The 18,654-nt window shown below is 43.4% G+C and overlaps 1 protein-coding gene across 2 annotated transcripts in view; it reads left to right on the forward strand.

Annotated features, from left to right (window-relative positions):
• Positions 1 to 18,654, forward strand: part of STYXL2 (serine/threonine/tyrosine interacting like 2) — a 41,218-nt gene that overhangs the window by 17,719 nt on the left and 4,845 nt on the right. For both annotated transcript variants that reach the window (XM_017534078.2, XM_037740489.1), the window contains exons 4-6: positions 7,576 to 7,670; positions 11,364 to 11,595; positions 13,912 to 14,129. In XM_017534078.2, the coding sequence (XP_017389567.1) occupies positions 7,576 to 7,670; positions 11,364 to 11,595; positions 13,912 to 14,129 (545 nt within the window). The remainder of the gene's footprint in view (positions 1 to 7,575; positions 7,671 to 11,363; positions 11,596 to 13,911; positions 14,130 to 18,654) is intronic.

Below are 18,654 nucleotides of genomic sequence, written 5' to 3' on the forward strand. Positions count from 1 at the left end.
TCCTCTGACATACTCTACCCAAATGAGAAGGAACCAGAAAAACAATTCTGGCAATATGACAAAGCAAGGTTCTTTAACACCCCCAGAAGATCACAGCAACTCACCAGCAATCAATCCAAACCAAGAAGAAACCTCTGAATTGCCAGAAAAAGAATTCAGAAAGTTGATTATGAAGCAACTCAAGGAGGCACCAGAGAAAGGTGAAAATCAACTTAAAGAAATTTAAAAAATAATACTGGATATGAACACAACAAACTCCAGAAAAACAGATAGCATCAATTTAAAAAAATCAGAACTTCTAGAAGTGAAAGACGGAGAAATACAAAATACACTGGAAAGTTCCAACAATAGAATCAAACAAGTAGAAGAAATAAGAGCCGAAACACAAGGTGTGAAAATTAACAATAGCAATGCCATTTTTCTACCTTGGTGACAGTGTTCCCAGGTACAAAACAAATGTCAACTTCACCCATACCTTAACAGAGCATAACAACTCTGACCACAACAAAGCCTGACTGGCCCTCACCACTTCTTTCCCCAGCCCCCTACCTGCCAGCACTTGCCCAACCCCTCCCCTGTAGAAACTTTGCTATAAAAAGCTCAGCTTGTAAACTATCAGGGTCTCAATGAGATTCCTGACTGAGACCCTTGCAGGCTTATTCCTGTAAATAAACCCATTTGGCAATTGTGGTGCCTTCTTTCCATCACTCTCTTCCTTTATATTTTCCTAACACAAGGCTTCAAATTAACCCAATTCGACAAAGACAAAGAAAAAAGAATTTTTGAAAATTGAACAAAGGCTCCGAGAAGTTTAGAATTACGTTAAATGACCAAACCTGAGAATAATTGGTGCTCCTGAGGAAGAAGAGAAATCTAAAAGTTTGGAAAACTTATTTGAAAAACATAATCAAGGAGAACTTCCCTGGCCTTGCTAGAGAACTAGGCATTCAAATTCAAGAAACTCAAAGAGCACCCAGGAAATTCATCACAAAAAGATTATCCCCTAGGCATATAGTCATCCAGTTATCTAAAGTCAAGACGAAGGAAAGAATATTAAGAGCTATGAAGCAAAAATATCAAGTAAACTGTAAAGGAAAACCTACCAGAATAACAGCAGATTTCTTAACAGAAACCCTACAGGCTAGAAAGGATTGGGGTCCTATCTTTAACCTTCTTAAACAAAACAATTATCAGCCAAGAATTTTGTAACCAGCAAAACTAAGCTTCATAAATGAAGGAAAGGTAGTCTTTTTCAGGCAAACAAATGCTGAGAGAATTTGCCACTACCAAGCCAGCACTACATGAACAGCTAAAAGGGGTTCTAAATCTTGAAACAAAACCCCCAGAATACACCAAAATAGAACTTATTTAAGCATAAATCTCACAAGGCCTATAAAACAATAACACTCAGGCAACAACTAGATGATGAATAGAATAGTACCTCACATCTCAATAGGAATGTTGAATGTAAATGGCCTAAATGCTTCACAATAACAGTGGGGAGCTTTAGTACTCCAGTGACAACACTAGACATCATCAAGACAGAAAGTCAACAAAGAAACAATGAATTTAAAGTATACCCTTGATCAAATGGCCTTAACAGATTGTCAGGCCTCTAAGTCCAACCCTGGCCATTATAGCCTTGGTGACCTGCACATACACCTCTTGATGGGCTCTAGGAGCCAGAAAGTCTGAAGCAACCAAATGGCCACAAAGAGAAGTGAAACAACTAGCTTCTGCCTCAACCGATTGCTCTCCCCCTGCAACTTTTGACCATTGTTCCTGCTCAGCCTTGCGAAGCTTCCCCTCTAGACATTAGGTTTCTCAAGACTCCCACCCTGTAACTATGTAATTTACTGCACCCTCCCCTCTGCTTGCAACCAATAACCCCCACACTTATGACCATGCCTGTTTGTAACAGATAATCCCAGCCTTGTGACCATGCATCCCTGACTCCCTCCGCTTCCCTAAAATAGATAACCACCTTTAACTGACCATTTGCCCCAACCTATATAACCAGTTCCCATTTCTACAGCCCTTACCTAACTTCTTTCTCGGACTTGGCCCACTTGCACCCAAGTGCAAAATAAAATGGCCTTGTTGCCCACACAAAGCCTGCTTGGTGGTCTCTTATACAAGTGATGCACCTAACACATATATTTTCAGGACATTCTACCAACCAACTGCAGAATATACATTCTATTCATCAACACATGGAACATTCTCCAAGACAGACCATATAATAGGCCACAAAACAAGTCTTAACAAATTTAAGAAAATTAAAATCATATCAAATACTTTCTCAGACCACAGTAGAATGAAATTGGAAGTCAACTCCAAAAGGAACCCTCAAAACCCTGCAAATACATGGAAATTAAATAACCTGTTCCTGAATGATCATTGAGTCAACAATGAAATCAAGATGGAAATTTTAAAAATTTTTAAAATTCTTTGAACTGAAGGATAATAGTAACACAATCTATCAAACCTCTGGGATACAGCAAAAGCAGGGCTAACAGATAGTTCATAGCAATGAATGCCCTCATCAAAAGTCTGAACGAGCACAGATAGACAATCTAAGGTCACACCTCAAGGAACCAGAGAAACAAGAACAAATCAAACCCAAACTCAGCAGAAGAAAAGAAATAACAAAGACCAGGCCAGAACTAAATGAAATTGAAACCAACAAACAAAAAACAACACAAAGCATCAATGAAACAAAAAACTGGTTCTTTGAAAGGTAAACAAAATTGATAGACCATTAGTGAGATTAACCAAGGAAAGAAGAGAGAAGATACAAATAAACTTAATTAGAAAGAAACACAGGATATTACAACCAATACCACAGAAATACAAAAGATCATTCAAGACTACTATGAACATCTTTACATGTACAAACTAGAGGAGATGGATAAGTTCCTGGAAATACACAGCCCTCCTAGATTAAACCAGGAAGAAACAGAAACTCTGAAACAGACCGATAACATGCAGCAAGATTGAACTGGTAATAAAAACATTGTACATACACACGAAAGACCAGATGGGTTCACGGCTAAAGCCTATCACACATTCAAAGAAGAATTGGTACTAATCTTGTTGAAACTATTCCAAAAGATAGAAAAAGAGGGAGTCCTCCCTAATCATTCTATGAAGTCAGTAGCACTTTAATACCCAGCCTGGAAAGGACATAGCGAAAAAAGAAAACTATAGACCAACATCCCTGTTGAACATGAGGCAAAAATCTTCAACAAAATACTAGCTAACTGAATCCAACAACATATTGAAAAGATAATCCACCATGATCAAGTGGGTTTTAAACCAAGGATACAGGGATAGTTTAACATCCGCAAGTCAATAAATGTGATACACCACATAAACAGAATTAAAAACAAAAATCACATGATCATCTTAATAGATGCAGAAAAAGCATTTGACAAAATCCAGCAAATTTTCTTTATTTTTAAAGAAATATTTTATTTATTTTTAAAGAAATATTGCTTCTTTATTTTTAAAACCCTCAGCAAAGTTGGCATAGAAGGGACAAATACCTCAAGGTAATAAAAGCTATCTATAACAAAATCACAGCCAACATTATACTAAACAAGGAAAAGTTGAAAGCATTCCTCCTGAGAACTGAAACAAGACAAAGATGCCCACTTTCACCTCTTCTATTCAATATAGTACTGGAAGTCCTAGCCAGAGCAATCAGACAAGAGAAAGAAATAAAGGGCATCCAAATCACTAGCAAGGCAGTCAAACTGCCACTGTTTGCTAATGATATGATTATGTGCCTAGAAAACCCTAAAGACTCATCCAAAATGCTTCTACATCTGATAAATGAATTCAGTAAAGTTTCAGGATACAAAATCAATGCACACAAATCAGTGAACAAGCTGAGAATCAAATCAAGAACTCCATTCCTTTAAAATAGCTGCAAACAAAACAAGAACAACAACAAACAAACAAACAGAAATTTAGAAATATACCTAACCAAGAAGGTGAAAGACCTCAACAAGGAAAGCTACAAAATACTGTTGATGACAGTATTTTGTCATCAATCATAGATGACACAAACAAATGGAAACACATCCCATGCTCATGGATGGGTAGAATCAACATTGTGAAAATGACCATACTGCCAAAAGCGATCTACAAATTCAGTGAAATTCCCATCAAAATACCATCATCATTCTTCACAGAACTGGAAAAAACAATTCCAAAATTCATATGGAACCAAAAAAGAGTCCACATACCCTAAGAAAGACTAAGCAAAAAGAACAAATCTGGAAGCATCACATTACCTGACTTCAAACTATATTATAAGGCTATAGTCACCAAAACAGCATGCTACTGGTATAAAAATAGGCACATAGACCAATGGAACAGAATAGAGAACCCAGAAATAAAGCCAAATACATACAGCCAACTGATCTTCAACAAAGCAAACAAAAACATAAAGTGGGGAAGGGACACTGTATTCAACAAATGGTATTGGGATACTTAGCAAGCTACATGTAGAAGAATAAAACTGGAACCTCAACTCACTTTATTTATACAAAAATCAACTCAAGATGGATCAAAGACTTAAATCTAAGACCCGAAACCATAAAAATTCTAGAAGATAACATCAGAAAAGCCCTTCTAGGCATTGGCTTAGACAAAGACTTCATGACCAAGAACCAAAAACAAATGCAACAAAAACAAAGATAAATAGATGGGACTTAATTAAACTTTAGTTTCTGCACAACAAAAGAAATAATCAGCAGAGTAAATAGATAACCCACAGAGTGGGAGAAAATCTTTGCAAACTAAGCATCCAACCAAGGACTAACATCCAGATTTTACAAGGAACTCAAAAAGCAAATCAGCAACAATAATAATAATAATCCCATCAAAAAGTGGGCTAAGGACATGAATAGATAATTCTCAAAAGAAGATACACAAATAGTTAACAACAAACATATTTTTAAAATGCTCAACGTCACTAATTATCAGGGAAATGCAAATCAAAACCACAATGCAGTACCACCTGACTCCTGCAAGAATGGCAATAATTAAAAAATAAAAAAATAATTGATGTTGGTATGGATGTGGTGCAAAGAGAACACTTTTACACTGCTGGTAGGAATGTAAACTAGTACAACCATTATTGAAAACAGTAGAGAGATTCCTTAAAGAACTAAAAGTAGATCTACTATTTGATCCAGTAATCCCACTCTTATCTACCCAGAGGAAAAGAAGTGATTATATGAAAAAGACTTGCACACATATGTTTATAGCAGCACAGTTTGCAATTGTGAAAATATGGAACCAGCCCAAATGCCCATCAATCAACAAGTGGACAAAGAAAATGTGGTGCAGATATAGATATAGATACAGATACACACACACACACATATATATGCCATGGAGTAATACTCAGCCATAAAACGGTATAAAATCATGGCATTTGCAGCAACTTGGATGGAATTGGAGCCCATTATTCTAAGTGAAGTAACTCAGGAATGGAAAACCAAACATTGCATGTTTTCACTTATAAGTGGGAGCTAAACTATGAAGAGGCAAAGGCATAAGAATAATACAATGGACTTTGGGGACTTGGGGGGAAGGGTGGGATGGGATGAGAGATAGATTACACATTGGGTACAGTGTACACTGCTCAGGTGACGGGTGCACCAAACTCTCAGAAATCACCACTAAAGAACATGTTCATGTAACCAAACACCACTTGTTCCCCAAAAGCCTATGGAAATAAAAATAAATGAGTTGATTAGCAAAACAATTATTTTGGAGTAACCTCCCACAAATTAGTGTCCAACTTCGGGAGAATGGTGTGCCCAGTGTCAGCCAGGCCATGAAGACGGAAATGACCTTGTCAAGAGAAAGGAGTAGCCTGTGAATCTACTTAGGATGGACATCCTTTAGTGAACAAAGTTTAATCCACCCCAAGACATTCAAGAAAGTGAAGCCACATCAGGGTGGGTTCTCCCAAGCTCAGATATATGCTCATTCCCCAGTCATGCTTATTTGAAAATGCATTTTTTTTTTGGTCACTGAAGTACTTGCTGCTAGAATGGGAATGAGCCAGCACAACTGCTATCAGAAAACTCTCAGATATTATGGATGATGATACCACATCGTGCTGTCCCTGATGTTGCATAGGCAGGTCTGGCCATGTCTTGGGCAGAGTCCCAGACTACTTCTTTCTCCCGGCAAGAGCACTGGCATTGCTGACATTGAGCACACCATTCTCCCTAGGGTGGACTCTGATGTTGTGGATACACAGGAGAATTGTTCTGCTAATCAGTTCAACTGAATTCAATCTCAACTTGTCTCAGCTCAAGTTAGCTTTGTTCAGCTTATCTGGATTCTGCTCCACTCAACTGTACTCAGCTGAATTCATCTATGCATCTAGGCTTCTAACAAGCATTTCTTAAGTACTTACCTGTCAAAGTCTGCATTGAGTCTGGGAATCCAGCTGGGGTTGCTTCCACCAACCAATCCACCTTCCTGTTCTAATCTAAATGGTATCTGTGTATTGTGGAGAGAACACTGGACCTACAGCAGGACTACCCTATATTCTCAACTTAGCCCTGCCATTCACTTACTGCTTTGGGCAATTTTCTTAACCCTAGGAATAAAAATAATACCTAATTTTTGGAGAATTTGTCAGAATTATATTCATAGAAGGCACCCCTAAATGGTATCCATTAAATTCCCCCCTCTCTGGACCTGAAGGAAAGACTAAGCAGAAAAAAGAAAATGACCCAAAGGTCATCTGAACACCTGAAGAACAGGACAATTCACTAGAAAGATGTTTACTAGTGAACTATAGTGTGGTCCCACCCCACCACCACAGTGCAGTCCCAAGTCTTGTCTCTGCTCTAGATTCTCCACGTTCTTAAAGGTCTCTTTTGACAACTGCACTGAATTATTTTTGGGAAATTGCCTTGATATTCACCCAAGTTACTTTTTTGCATCTGGGCTCAACCTGACTCTTGATTTCTTGTGCTCAGAATCAGTACCTGTGCATTTGAGTTCATCTTTAGCATTTCACTTGGTGCTGTGCCAGTCCTTTGTCATCAGCCTATTCCCTTGCAAAAAGGGAGAAGTAATGGAGAACAGAGGGAACAGAAAGAGTGGTGCCAACCTATGCAGTCCAACAGTCCAGCAGAAGACTGGCAGAGGCACAAGGAAGGACATCCTGTAGGCTGATAGCAGAGGCATAGGAGACAACATTTTTAAAATGAGCAGCAAGACATTCAAGAAAGTGAAGCCATATAAGGGTGGGTTCCCCCAAGCTCAGATGTATGCTCTTGCCTCCACAGCATAGACCACCATGTCATTAAACATCATATACCATCAATGCCAACTCTGATCTGAAAATAGGTGGGCATCTGAGCCACAGGATACCCAGTGTTCTTTATTCTTGGATCCTTAAACTTAGGAAGGCGTTGCCTTGATCGCTCATTGTTTCCCACTTGTTGCTAGAATCGGAACCAGATCTCTCATCTAAAAGAATGCGTTCAATACAGATGCTGCAGGCTTATCTCACACAAATGTCCTCTTCCTTAGGTATTCCATGGTCTCAGATGCAGAAACAGAAAGCATTTTCATGGAACCCATTCACCTCTCCTCAGCCATTGCAGCCAAACAGATCATCAATGAAGGTAATGCAATGAAAAGTTGGGTGGAATCATCAACTGGATGATCCTTGAGGTGGGGGGAATTGGAAGATGTCAGTGTGCCTCTCAGGAGCTGCCCGTCACATTAGGAAGAGCAGATCTTCAGAAGGCAGTTCTGCCAACCCACCTCCTCAACTTTGATAGGACAGAAGTGGAAATAATTATGTATCAGTGTGAACAGGGACAGCCAGGGAGGCAGCACCAGTCTGTCTCTAGGGCCTCTTGCTCAGTTTTTGGTTACTTCAGGGATCTTGAGGTGGCTTATGCCAGAGGCACAGACCTGAGAGCACAAGAAATGGCTAGGAGCATACAGAGGGTTCTCATCCAAGGCAGTCCAGACCTAGACCTGCACATCTACAAGTGCTTAAAGATGCTTCAAACTGAAGGATGCATGGGAAGGAGGGAAAGGGTTGAGTGGGGAGCGATGTTAATATTTACACGGTAAAATTTTGAAGCAGGCAACATATTATTACATTTCATTCAAGGACACTTGCCTGGATTAGATGGATTTTTGTTTCCAGTCAATTTTAGGTAAACAATCTTTTGCAATTTCTTTGTTCCCCTTTCTTCTCCCTTCTCCCTGGGAAGCCTCACAACTCTGGTGAGATATGGTGGAGTGGGACAGGTGCACGCTGATGAAATAGGGCTCAGCTGGCCTTTGGGCTTAATCTTGCACCCATTGCTGGTGGCCACAAGCCTTTCCTTGGTCTTTCATTATGAGAATCACATGCTACTCTTTGTCCACCCTAACTCTGGTCCTTTCTTGATCCCCTGATCTGTTTAGGTCTCCACCAGGGTCTCTAGAGGACATCTGGACCTCTTGAACACTTCACATAGAACCAGAAATTTGACTTGCTGTTGCTGACTGTTCTGGACACTCTAGGAGGCCCCATCTTCTCAAAGACCCACCTGCTTTGGGGGATTTTTTTTTCTTTTTCTTCCATACATGGGGTCTCTGTTATCTTGCTCCAAAATATCTTGCCCCCAGATACCTTGCCCCCAGACACAGGCAGTGTCTTCACCTTGGTCCAGTTCTCTCTGAATTGCTTCCAGCACCACCTCGCTCTGGAAAGTCTTTTCTTCCTCTTCTGTGGTTGGAAATTTCCCTAACCATCCATTCGGCATCATCTCTGCGTTGTGCTTCATTCTATAAGCCATTCTCCAGGCTTTGGTTCTTGCTAAGTAGAAGTACAGCTTTAGGAATTGTGGGGAGAGAAAAAAAAAACATTTTCTCCCTTTGAAAGCTTCATTTTCAAGTCTATAGAATGCTATGGACATTCAAAGTCTAGTTTGAAACCAAAAGATGTGTAATGCCTTTTTTTTTTTTTTTTTTTTTTTTTTTTTTTNTTTTTTTAAATCCTGGGTCTTTTCTATTCTTCTCTTCTCTGGGGGCATCAAACCTAAGTTTCATTAGCCTTAGTGGCTGAAGGGCTGTAGGGGAAGAAAAAACAATATATTAGAGAGAAAGGAAAATGTATCAGGTGATATTTCAAAACATTGCTGTGCTCACTAGTGATCAAAGGAGTAAAAATGTGTGTTGAAGAACCTTCCACTTTCATGAAAGTCGGCACATGCCACACATCCGAGAATGTAGGGGAGAAATGTGTGGGCTTTACTTTCTGCTGAAGAAATGTCAGGTAATAGAAAGAAATTGATGCAGAGATAGAGGCAAACTCTACAGACGCTGAAGTGTGCGCCAGAGACCTAGGGAAAGCAGGAGTTGCCGTGGGGGTGACTGAGGAGCTGGGACACTTGTATTTAAACTGAAAAGAAGTTGAAACAACCACCTGCTAGATAAATAGCTGAGGAAGACAATACTGTGTATTTTAATGAGGTGTCAGGAGTCCCATTTTTTATATGTAGTAAGGGAAGAACATCTAAGTAGACAAGGGAAGGAGAGGGGCTGCATTTCCTAAGAAAGACCCCAGGAGAGCCAGGGGAGAAAACTGGGTGGTGGAGAAAATAGGAACACTTCATCTATTTTTAAACAAAATAGAGCTCTGGGATTGTAGAAGTTTTCTTCTTTCTGCTTTTGAAATGGAGATCAGAGAACATTTAGAACTGAGCCCTGGCCGGCCTGGTGGCTCATGCCTGTAATCTCAGCACTTTGGGAGGCCGAGGCCGGCGGATCACCTGAGGTCAGGAGTTCAAGACCAACCTGGCCAACATGGTGAAACCCTGTCTTTAAAAAAAACAAAAATTAAAATTAAAATAGAACTGAGCCCTGATGCAGGGATGTGGGGGCCCCTCAGGGTGGTTAGAGGAGGGAAAAGAGAAGGGAAATGAAATCCTGAGCCCCAGGCAGAACCCAAGCTCCCAGGATTTGTAGTCCACGAGCAAGAAGCCCTGCTTACAGACCTCTGGAGGAGCAGATTACATGAGGGGCTGGGCCAAGTCTAACTTCCAAATGTGGCTAGACTCTCTCCGCATCAGCCCCCACCCAAAAACTGCCCATCAGGGAAAAAGATGGTGGCAGCAAGAGGCTATGAGAAACACAGAAGACAGATATGTCCAGCTTTTTTCTCTCTTTCTATTCAGTAGTTTTAGCTACCACATGAGAGGAACGATTTTGTTCTTTCTTACTTTTGTCTACCTTAAAGAAAGAAAACATCTTCCATTTCCCCAAATTTGATAAACTGTGAGCAAATATATTATTAGAAGAAGATATTCACCCCAGATGTGGGTGAGTTGGGATTTGAGTTCATTTGGAGTTTGAGTCCTGTTTTGAGACTAGAATGAGAGCTCATGGCCGACCTCTGCCACCTATCTGTGGGTTGGGAGGCTGAGAATCATAGGTGCTTCCACTCTAGTAGGGAGAAGAAGAAAATACAAGAAATAGATAAGTAAATTAGATGTATATTAGAAGGTAATATTGCATGAATTACTGCTGAAAATTTTACCTTTCCCAGGGTTATTTGCAATCCATATATTAAAGAGTTAAACTAACAAAGAGAATTTTACTATGAATGAACACCATTCACTCATTTAGTAAATACTTCTACCTTTTTTTTTTTTTTTTTAGACAGAGTTTCGCTCTTTTTGTCCAGGCTGGAACGCAATGGTGCACTCTCGGCTCACTGTGACCTCCATCTCCCAAGTTCAAGTGATTCTCCTGTCTCAGCCTCCCAAGTAACTGGGATTACAGGCGTGTGCCAACACACTAGGCTAATTTTGTATTTTTTTATACAGATAGTTTCACTATGTTGGCCAGGCTGATTTCAAACTCCCAACCTCAGGTGACCCACCTGCCTTGGCCTCCCAAAGTGCTGGGATTATGGGCATGAGCCACCACACCCAGCCAGTAAATACTTCTGAACATCCACTTTGTACTGGGCACTGTGGGAGTTACTAAGTATGGATCGAAATACACCTCGTACTTAAGGAACTCGGTCTAAAAAATTATCAGCCAGCTTCAGAGAAGCATGGGAGAGAGTAAAAGAAATTGGGTCCCCTTCACCCACACCTATACACTCCTCCCGCTGACCCTGATTACAAGCAACCAGGCCAGTGCAGCAAGTGCCCTGGGCCCAATTAAAGTCCTTCCTGGGAGATCCTGCTGGCATTCGGTCCATGCTCAGAATCCTGGCAGCAAACCGGCCAAGAGCATGTTCTCCCCAGGAACAAGGAAGGCCATGGTGTTCCTAACTCTCTCATGAGATTGCCTCCTGTCTCCTCTAGAGCTCAAGCCACGGGGGGCCAGAGCAGACAAAGAGTGTCCAGGCATGCTGGAGTCTGCTGAACAGCTGCTGGTGGAGGACCTGTACAACCGCGTCAGGGAGAAGATGGATGACACCAGCCTCTATAATACGCCCTGCGTCCTGGACCTCCAGCGGACCCTAGTTCAGGATCGCCAAGAGGCTCCCTGGAACGAGGTGGACGAGGTCTGGCCCAATGTCTTCATAGCTGAGAAGTGAGTCTGACTGCTTTTCATGACCCTTTGTCCTATGTTTCTGGTTAGTGCCTGAGACAGACGTAATTCCCCCGACTTTCACCAAAGGCGTCCATAGGTCCTTGCAGCACAATGAGGCTGCCTAGCCACTTACCCTACCCCGGCCCGGAAAAAGACCCCTCCATCCACCTGCAGTCAGAGGTCTCCAGGCAAAACGCTGGCATCACTGCTTATCCTTTACCCTCTTGCCAGGACTCTCTTGTCCCTCAAGAAGGCCTTCGCTGGGCCTCCTTTTTTGCCACAGTCTTGCCACCTTCATCATCTCATGACATCTGTAACAACCACAGAACTGGACACTAGGAGCCACTGACAATATTGACATGCATATGTACACAGGAAAATGTTCACAATACAGTAAGAAAGAATTAGATTAAAAGAGAATACATGTCCAGTGTGCCGCTAATCAGGCCATAGATGTATGTCTACGTGCGTGCATGCTTTTGCATAGACAATAGCTAGAAGGAAATGTGATAAAATGTTAACAATGTTTCTCTCTGGGAGGTGTTTTTACAAGTGGTTTTTATTTTCTTCTTTAGATTTCCCTTGACTTGGGTAGGTTTCCTAAAGTAGACTTGTTTTTATAATCCAAAAACGATTATTTTCTAAAAGTTTATCAGTGGTTTCCAGAACAAAAGCAACTCACTCAGGTCCTATTCCTTTAGGATGCCAGAGCATAATTGCTACCACTAGGTTAATTAGTGAAACGAATTTCTGCTGATTCATCGAATACTTAATGAGATGTTTTCCCAATGTAATTATCCAGATATCCAAAAGCAAAGGAGGAAATTTGGGGCCTCGGGGGAGGGCATAGGGAAAACAGCTTGGAACAGTGGGTCTTATCTTCATCAAGGAGTAATCGGTTGCCTAGAACTTGATCCTCAGAGCTGGGCACCAAGTCCTAAGTGATCTTTAAATACATCTTCAGATCCAGGAGCATTCACCTCATGGCCACTAAGGACCCAGGCATCCAAGTACTCTCAGCTCAAGGCTTCTGTTCTTTCTCGAACAACCCTGTCCTCAGGGCCTCTTCAAACTAAGCTGCACTTATTCAGCTACAGCAAAAAGAGCTCTGAACTAGAAATCTAAAACATTAGCTCTTGTTTTGTCTTTTTCTCCCTTCACAATTTTGGGAAGTTATGAGTTCTCAGATTGATTTTTATAATCTTCTTCTTCTTCTTCTTTTTTTTTTTTTTTTGAGACAGAGTCTCGCTCTGTCGACCAGGCTGGAGTGCAGTGGCTCTGTCTCAGCTCACTGCAACCTCTGTCTCCTAGGTTCAAGAGATTCTCCTGCCTCAGCCTCCCAAGTAGCTGGGACTACAGGCTTGTGCCACCACACCCAGCTAATTTTTTGTATTTTTAGTAGAGATGGGCTTTCAACATGTTGGCCAGGATGGTCTCAATCTCCTGACCTCGTGATCCACCCACCTCAGCTCCCCAAAGTGCTGGGATTATAGGTGTGGGTCACTGCACTTGGCAATTTTTATAATCTCCAAATGGGAATAAAACTAGTTTCCCTGTCTGCTTCTTAAGTTTATTTTTAGGCTAATGTAACATAATGCATGTAAAAGGATTTTGAAAATTATAAGCATGCCATATCAATATAAAATACACTTAATTTGGCTGGGCGTGGCGGCTCACCCCTGTAATCCCAGCACTTTGGGAGGCTGAGGCGGGCGGATCACAAGGTCAAGAGATCAAGACCATCCTGGCCAACATGGTGAAACCCTGTTTCTACCAAAAAAATACAAAAATTAGCTGGGCATGGTGGTACGCACCTGTAGTCCCAGCTACTGCGGAGGCTGAGGCAGGAGAATTGCTTGAACCCAGGAGGTGGAGGTTGCAGTGAGCCATCGCACTCCAGCCAGGTGCCTGGTGACAGAGTGAGACTCTGTCTCAAACAAAAAAACAAAAAAAACCACTTAATTTTATTATTTGTGCCTGCCACTTTTGTGCCTTGATGAACGTCCATTCCCAAGGCATGGAGTTTTAAACTAGAAGTCTCTGGACCATTCAAAGGTTTCCTTATACATCACTCTTGTTGGCCTCTTCATCTTGCCCTGTCTTGCTTAACTCCCTGTCTCTTCTCTCTCTTGCTGAGGCCAAGTCATCAATTCTTTCCATAACATTATTTGCAGCGATCCCCAGACACCAGGGGGCAGAAAAGGAGGCACTTGCCCAGCTGAGACCCCAGACCAGCTGAGGCAGGCTCGCCGTCACAGTGGTGATGTACCTTTCTAGTTCCAATTCTGGCAAACATGTCCTTGCCTCTTCCCCCAGGAGTGTGGCTGTGAACAAGGGGAGGCTGAAGAGGCTGGGAATCACCCACATTCTCAATGCTGCGCATGGCACTGGTGTTTACACTGGCCCCGAATTCTACACTGGCCTGGAGATCCAGTACTTGGGTGTGGAGGTGGATGACTTTCCTGAGGTGGACATTTCCCAACATTTCCGGAAGGCAGCTGAGTTCCTCGATGAAGCGCTGCTGACCTATAGAGGTGAGAGGGGTCTGTCCGCTCCAGGCTGCTGGACTTCCACGAGGGGAAAAGCAATGTGGGGAATGTTATGAAAACCTGATTAGTTGGCGTGTCTGGGGGGTATATGTCTTAAGAAGGCCATTTTCTCTAAGAAAAGGAGGAAAGACAGGACAATCATCCACCCGGTAAGTAATTACTGAGTGCCTAGCATGGGCCAGGTACCATTCTAGGCACTGTGGTAAAAGATGCAACGCTTCCAGCCTTTGACTCTTACACTGTAGTGAAGGGAGAGAACATGAAAAAAAGAGAGAAAAATGTCAGATGGTGGTAAGTGTGAGGCAGAGACTAAATAGGATGGTGTGCTAGAGTGACTGGCCAACTCCTTGGAGAGCATAGTGGAGAAGGCCTTCTGACAACGGGACATTTAAGCCAAGTGACAAAGAGCTAGCATGGGAAAACTGGAAGAAGAGCATTCCTGTGGAAGAGAACTAGTAGTGCGAAGATCCGAACGTGGGAAGCTTGGTGTGTTCAAGCATCAAAGGCCAGTGTGGATGAAGGTTGGAGTGGCAGGGCCCCCCATCAAACAGGAAGCTAAATGCCAGGGTGAGAAGTTTGAGCGGCACCTTGATCTGATTTATGTTTTAGAAAACTCCCTCCCTCTGCCTTGGAGAACAGACCAAGTTGGGATGGTGGAGAGTAGCGCTTTGGGGCTGCTATTGTTACATCCAAGTGAAAGGTGACATGAGACTCATCTACAGAGGTCATAGGCCTCAAGGGGGAGAGGTGGAGCCCAGGCAATAGAGCCAGCAGCCTGACTGGGAAGACTCCAGGATTTGGTGTCCAGAAGCCTGGGTCTGAGTCCGGGATTTGCTGCACTGTATATACAAAGGGACCTTGAGCCATTTCCTTCAGCCCTAGGAACTGCAGTTTCCTTATAGAGAACAAAGACAAAAATATCAAATCCTAAAATTGCTGTGAGGAATAACATTTTAAAAATGCACAAAAATAACTCCCTTGGGACAACACCTGGCACCATAAATGCTTCAAAAATTACAGCCATTGCTATAATAATATTGCACATGATTCCTGGAAAAAGGGCATTGCCTGTCACCACCAATGGCCAGGATGGGTAACTTCTAATGGAAATTACAAACACACATGTTTTCCTTTTAAATTATTTTTAATTTTTATTTTTAGAGACAGGATGCAGCTCTGTCCCCTAGGCTGCTGGAATGCTCACTATAGCTTTGACATCCTGGGCTCAAGAGATTCTCCCATCTTGGCCCCCCTAAGTGCTGGGATTACAGGCATAAGCCACCATGCCTAGCCAAATACACATATTTTAAATATGTATGTGTACGTGTGTGTAAATTATATATATAGGTATGTATGTGTATATATATACACACATGTATATATACACACACACATATATTTAAACTGTTTTCTCCTCTTTTCAATGCTTAAAAACGCTTTCTTTTTAAAATGTAGGACGTTTGAGCAGGGTGGGATTGAGTGGGTCTGTCGGTTGTCTGCGGCATAGGGAGCGTGTCCCACCTCGCTTGCTGGGCCCGGGAGCACCGACCGACCGACCTCGCGGCGGAGCGGATGGCGCTCGGTAGCTAACGCAGGTTGACACGGCCACGGGCCGGCGGTCCCCCGCAGCATCCCAGTGCGGATGAGACAGATCCCAGAATGTGGAACGCATACCAGAAGCGAGAGCCAGCCTTGCGGGTGGAGGGAGGAAGAATGCGCCCAAACGCGGAGGCGGAGGCGGTGCCAGGAGCCTCGCGGGCTCAACAGGAAGTTTCCTGTCGCGGCTGTAACCCAGGCGCAGCCTTCCCTGCAGCATACCCACTACTCAGGAGCACTGACCAGGAGCCAGCGCGCCAGCTCCGCCGGGCCGGAGACCGCAGGGTGTCCGGATTCCTTGCAGGCGCCGGTGCGCGCTGCGGGTATCTCCTCCCGATTCAGTCTCAGTCTCCCTGCCAGGCAGCTAAAGGCCCTTGTTGTTGCTGTGCTTGCTGCTTTTGGGGGTCGTTCCTACTCCACCGCAGAGAGGTCATAGCCTCTCTAGAATTACCCCGCTGAGCCTTGGGTCCTGTGGCTTCCTCTACTCTAGGTTGCTTGGGAGTCAGTGCCTACGAGAACAGCGAAAGAAACACTGGGCGCTGGCGCTTTACATGGTAATCACAAAGAGCCCACGAGGGGGTGTTGTTATTTACATTGCACACACTGGGAAGTTGAGACTCATGGAAGATTAAGTGGCGACTTGGCATGGCGCACGGTGCAATAATCAAGATTCTCTTGGTTGCTAGTGGGTGGAAACCATCTGAAACGCCTTCACAAGCAGCAAAGGCATTAATTCTGAAGTTGCAGGAAAGAAGCCACAGACAGGAGCCTGGTACCCCAGACAGGCCTGGGACAAGAACTAGACAGTCTAAGGACTCTTGGTTTCCCTCTTCTTTCTCTCTCTACTTCAGAGAGCAAGTGGCCATCCACAGGCCTGACATTAAACTAGCTAATTTCCTATCTCAGTCACATTTTCAAATTTCCTGGAGAATTTGTCAGATACTCGTCCTTTTTGTGCCCTGAGTTCCATCAACAGTGGCAAGTGGGGTGGCTTCTGGGCAACTACTATTTATTTTCTGGGATGTGGAGAGGGGTAGGTTCCGAGGAAAGGGAGGATTATGAATTGGGAGAGTATAGCATAATTGCCTCCCATATAAAGGCATACTGAGAGTGCAGATAATTCAAACCCAGGCTTGCTCAAGTCTGATGCTCTTCCCAGTAGCTGTACTCTTAAACAAATTTTTTTTTTGAGACAGAATCTCACTCTGTCACTATGGAGTGTAGTGGTACTATCTTGGATCACAGCAACCTCTGCCTCCCAGGTTCAAGTGATTCTTGTGCCTCAGCCTCCTGAGTAGCTGCAATTGCATGCATATGCCACCACTGCCCAGCTAATTTTTGTATTTTTAGTAGAGATGGAGTTTTACCATGTTGGCCAAGCTAGTCTCAAACTCCTGACCTCAGGCGATCCACCGCCTTGGCCTCCCAGGGTGCTGTGAGTACAGGCATGAGCCACCACACCCGGCCTCTACTTTTCAAATTTTGAAAACAGGAACCCTCTTCACAATCAACCCTGTTGGTAATCAAAATGGTAACTCTGCAAATTAGAAAATCATTACCTTCCTCAAACCATTTTGTTGTTGGAAAATTTTCATCATAACGCAAGTATGTTTTGATACTTTGATTTCGATGTGAAGAGGCCTCCTAGAATTGTGCAGAGAAAAATCTATACAGCATCAGCCTGCCTCTAACAGAGAAGACAGAGAATCCTGTTGCTGCTCTGGGTGAAGATCCCCGAGTCTCACCCCCCACCCATCTTCTCTCTTGTCCCTCTGGCTGCCCTTGAGGCTCCTCAGAGGAGTCCCAGTGTGCTAGGAACACAGCATGGAAAAACATGGCACCCTAACCTGGTCTCCACCAGACTGAGTCTAAGTAATATTTGATGCCCCTATGAAGAAGACTGGCTGGCCATGTCCTGAAGTGTCCTGAAGAGAGCTGGTCTGGTGATTCCATCTCCAAAGAAAATGAGTGAGACTTTGAGACTAGCTACAGTAGACAGTAGCCTGGTCAGATAGTTAAGTGGAGGTCCTTGCAAGGGACAGCTAAGCCCTTGGCTGAGGGTGAGAGGAGAAAAAAACAGGTGCTTTGGCAGATGCTCCTTATGAGGCTTTTGCTCTTTGTTTTTGGAGACAGAGTCTCGCTCTGTTGTTTAGGCTGGAGTACAGTGGCACAATCTCAGCTCACTGCAGCCTTTGCCTCCTGGGTTCAAGTGATTCTCCTGCCTCAGCCTCCCGAATAGCTGGAATTACAAGCATTTTATTGTTTTTGTATTTTTAGTAGAGACACGGTTTTGCCATGTTAGCCAGGCTGGTCTCAAACTCCTGGCCTCAAGTGATCCACCCACCTTGGCCTCCCAAAGTGCTGGGATTACAGATGTGAGCCACAGCACCCTTGTTTGTTTATTTTTGAGACAAGGTCTCACGCTGTTGCCTGAGCTGGAGTGCAGTGGCACAATCACCACTCACAGCAGCTTCAACCACCTGGCCTCAAGCAATCCTCCAACCTTGTCTTCCCAAAGTGCTGGGATTATAGGCATGAGCCACCACGCCCAGCCTGTGGCTTTGACTCTGCTGATTTACCTCCCTCTAGTGGCTGCTGGCTCTTAGCAATAACACCTTTCATCACTACTGGGCCTCAAGTCCCCCGAATTTTCTGTCTCTGACCTCCCGTGTGACAAAGACATGACCCTAACTGCTGCAAAGATATAATAATAAAAGAGTCCCTCCTATCCCACATTGTCAGAGAGGATTTTTAACTGATTTAGCCAACATCCCCAAAGACTGTTGGCAAGTAGATGGATGACAGCAGGGAGGAAGGTCTCCAGCGGTTCCAGTATGCATTTTAAACAGCTATTACAATGAAGGCATAGGAGACATATTTGTCACGTTCGTGACGGACGCAGGGCCGAAAGGGA

This window comes from Cebus imitator, unplaced genomic scaffold, assembly GCF_001604975.1.
Source record: "Cebus imitator isolate Cc_AM_T3 unplaced genomic scaffold, Cebus_imitator-1.0 Scaffold84, whole genome shotgun sequence".
NCBI lineage: Eukaryota > Metazoa > Chordata > Mammalia > Primates > Cebidae > Cebus > Cebus imitator.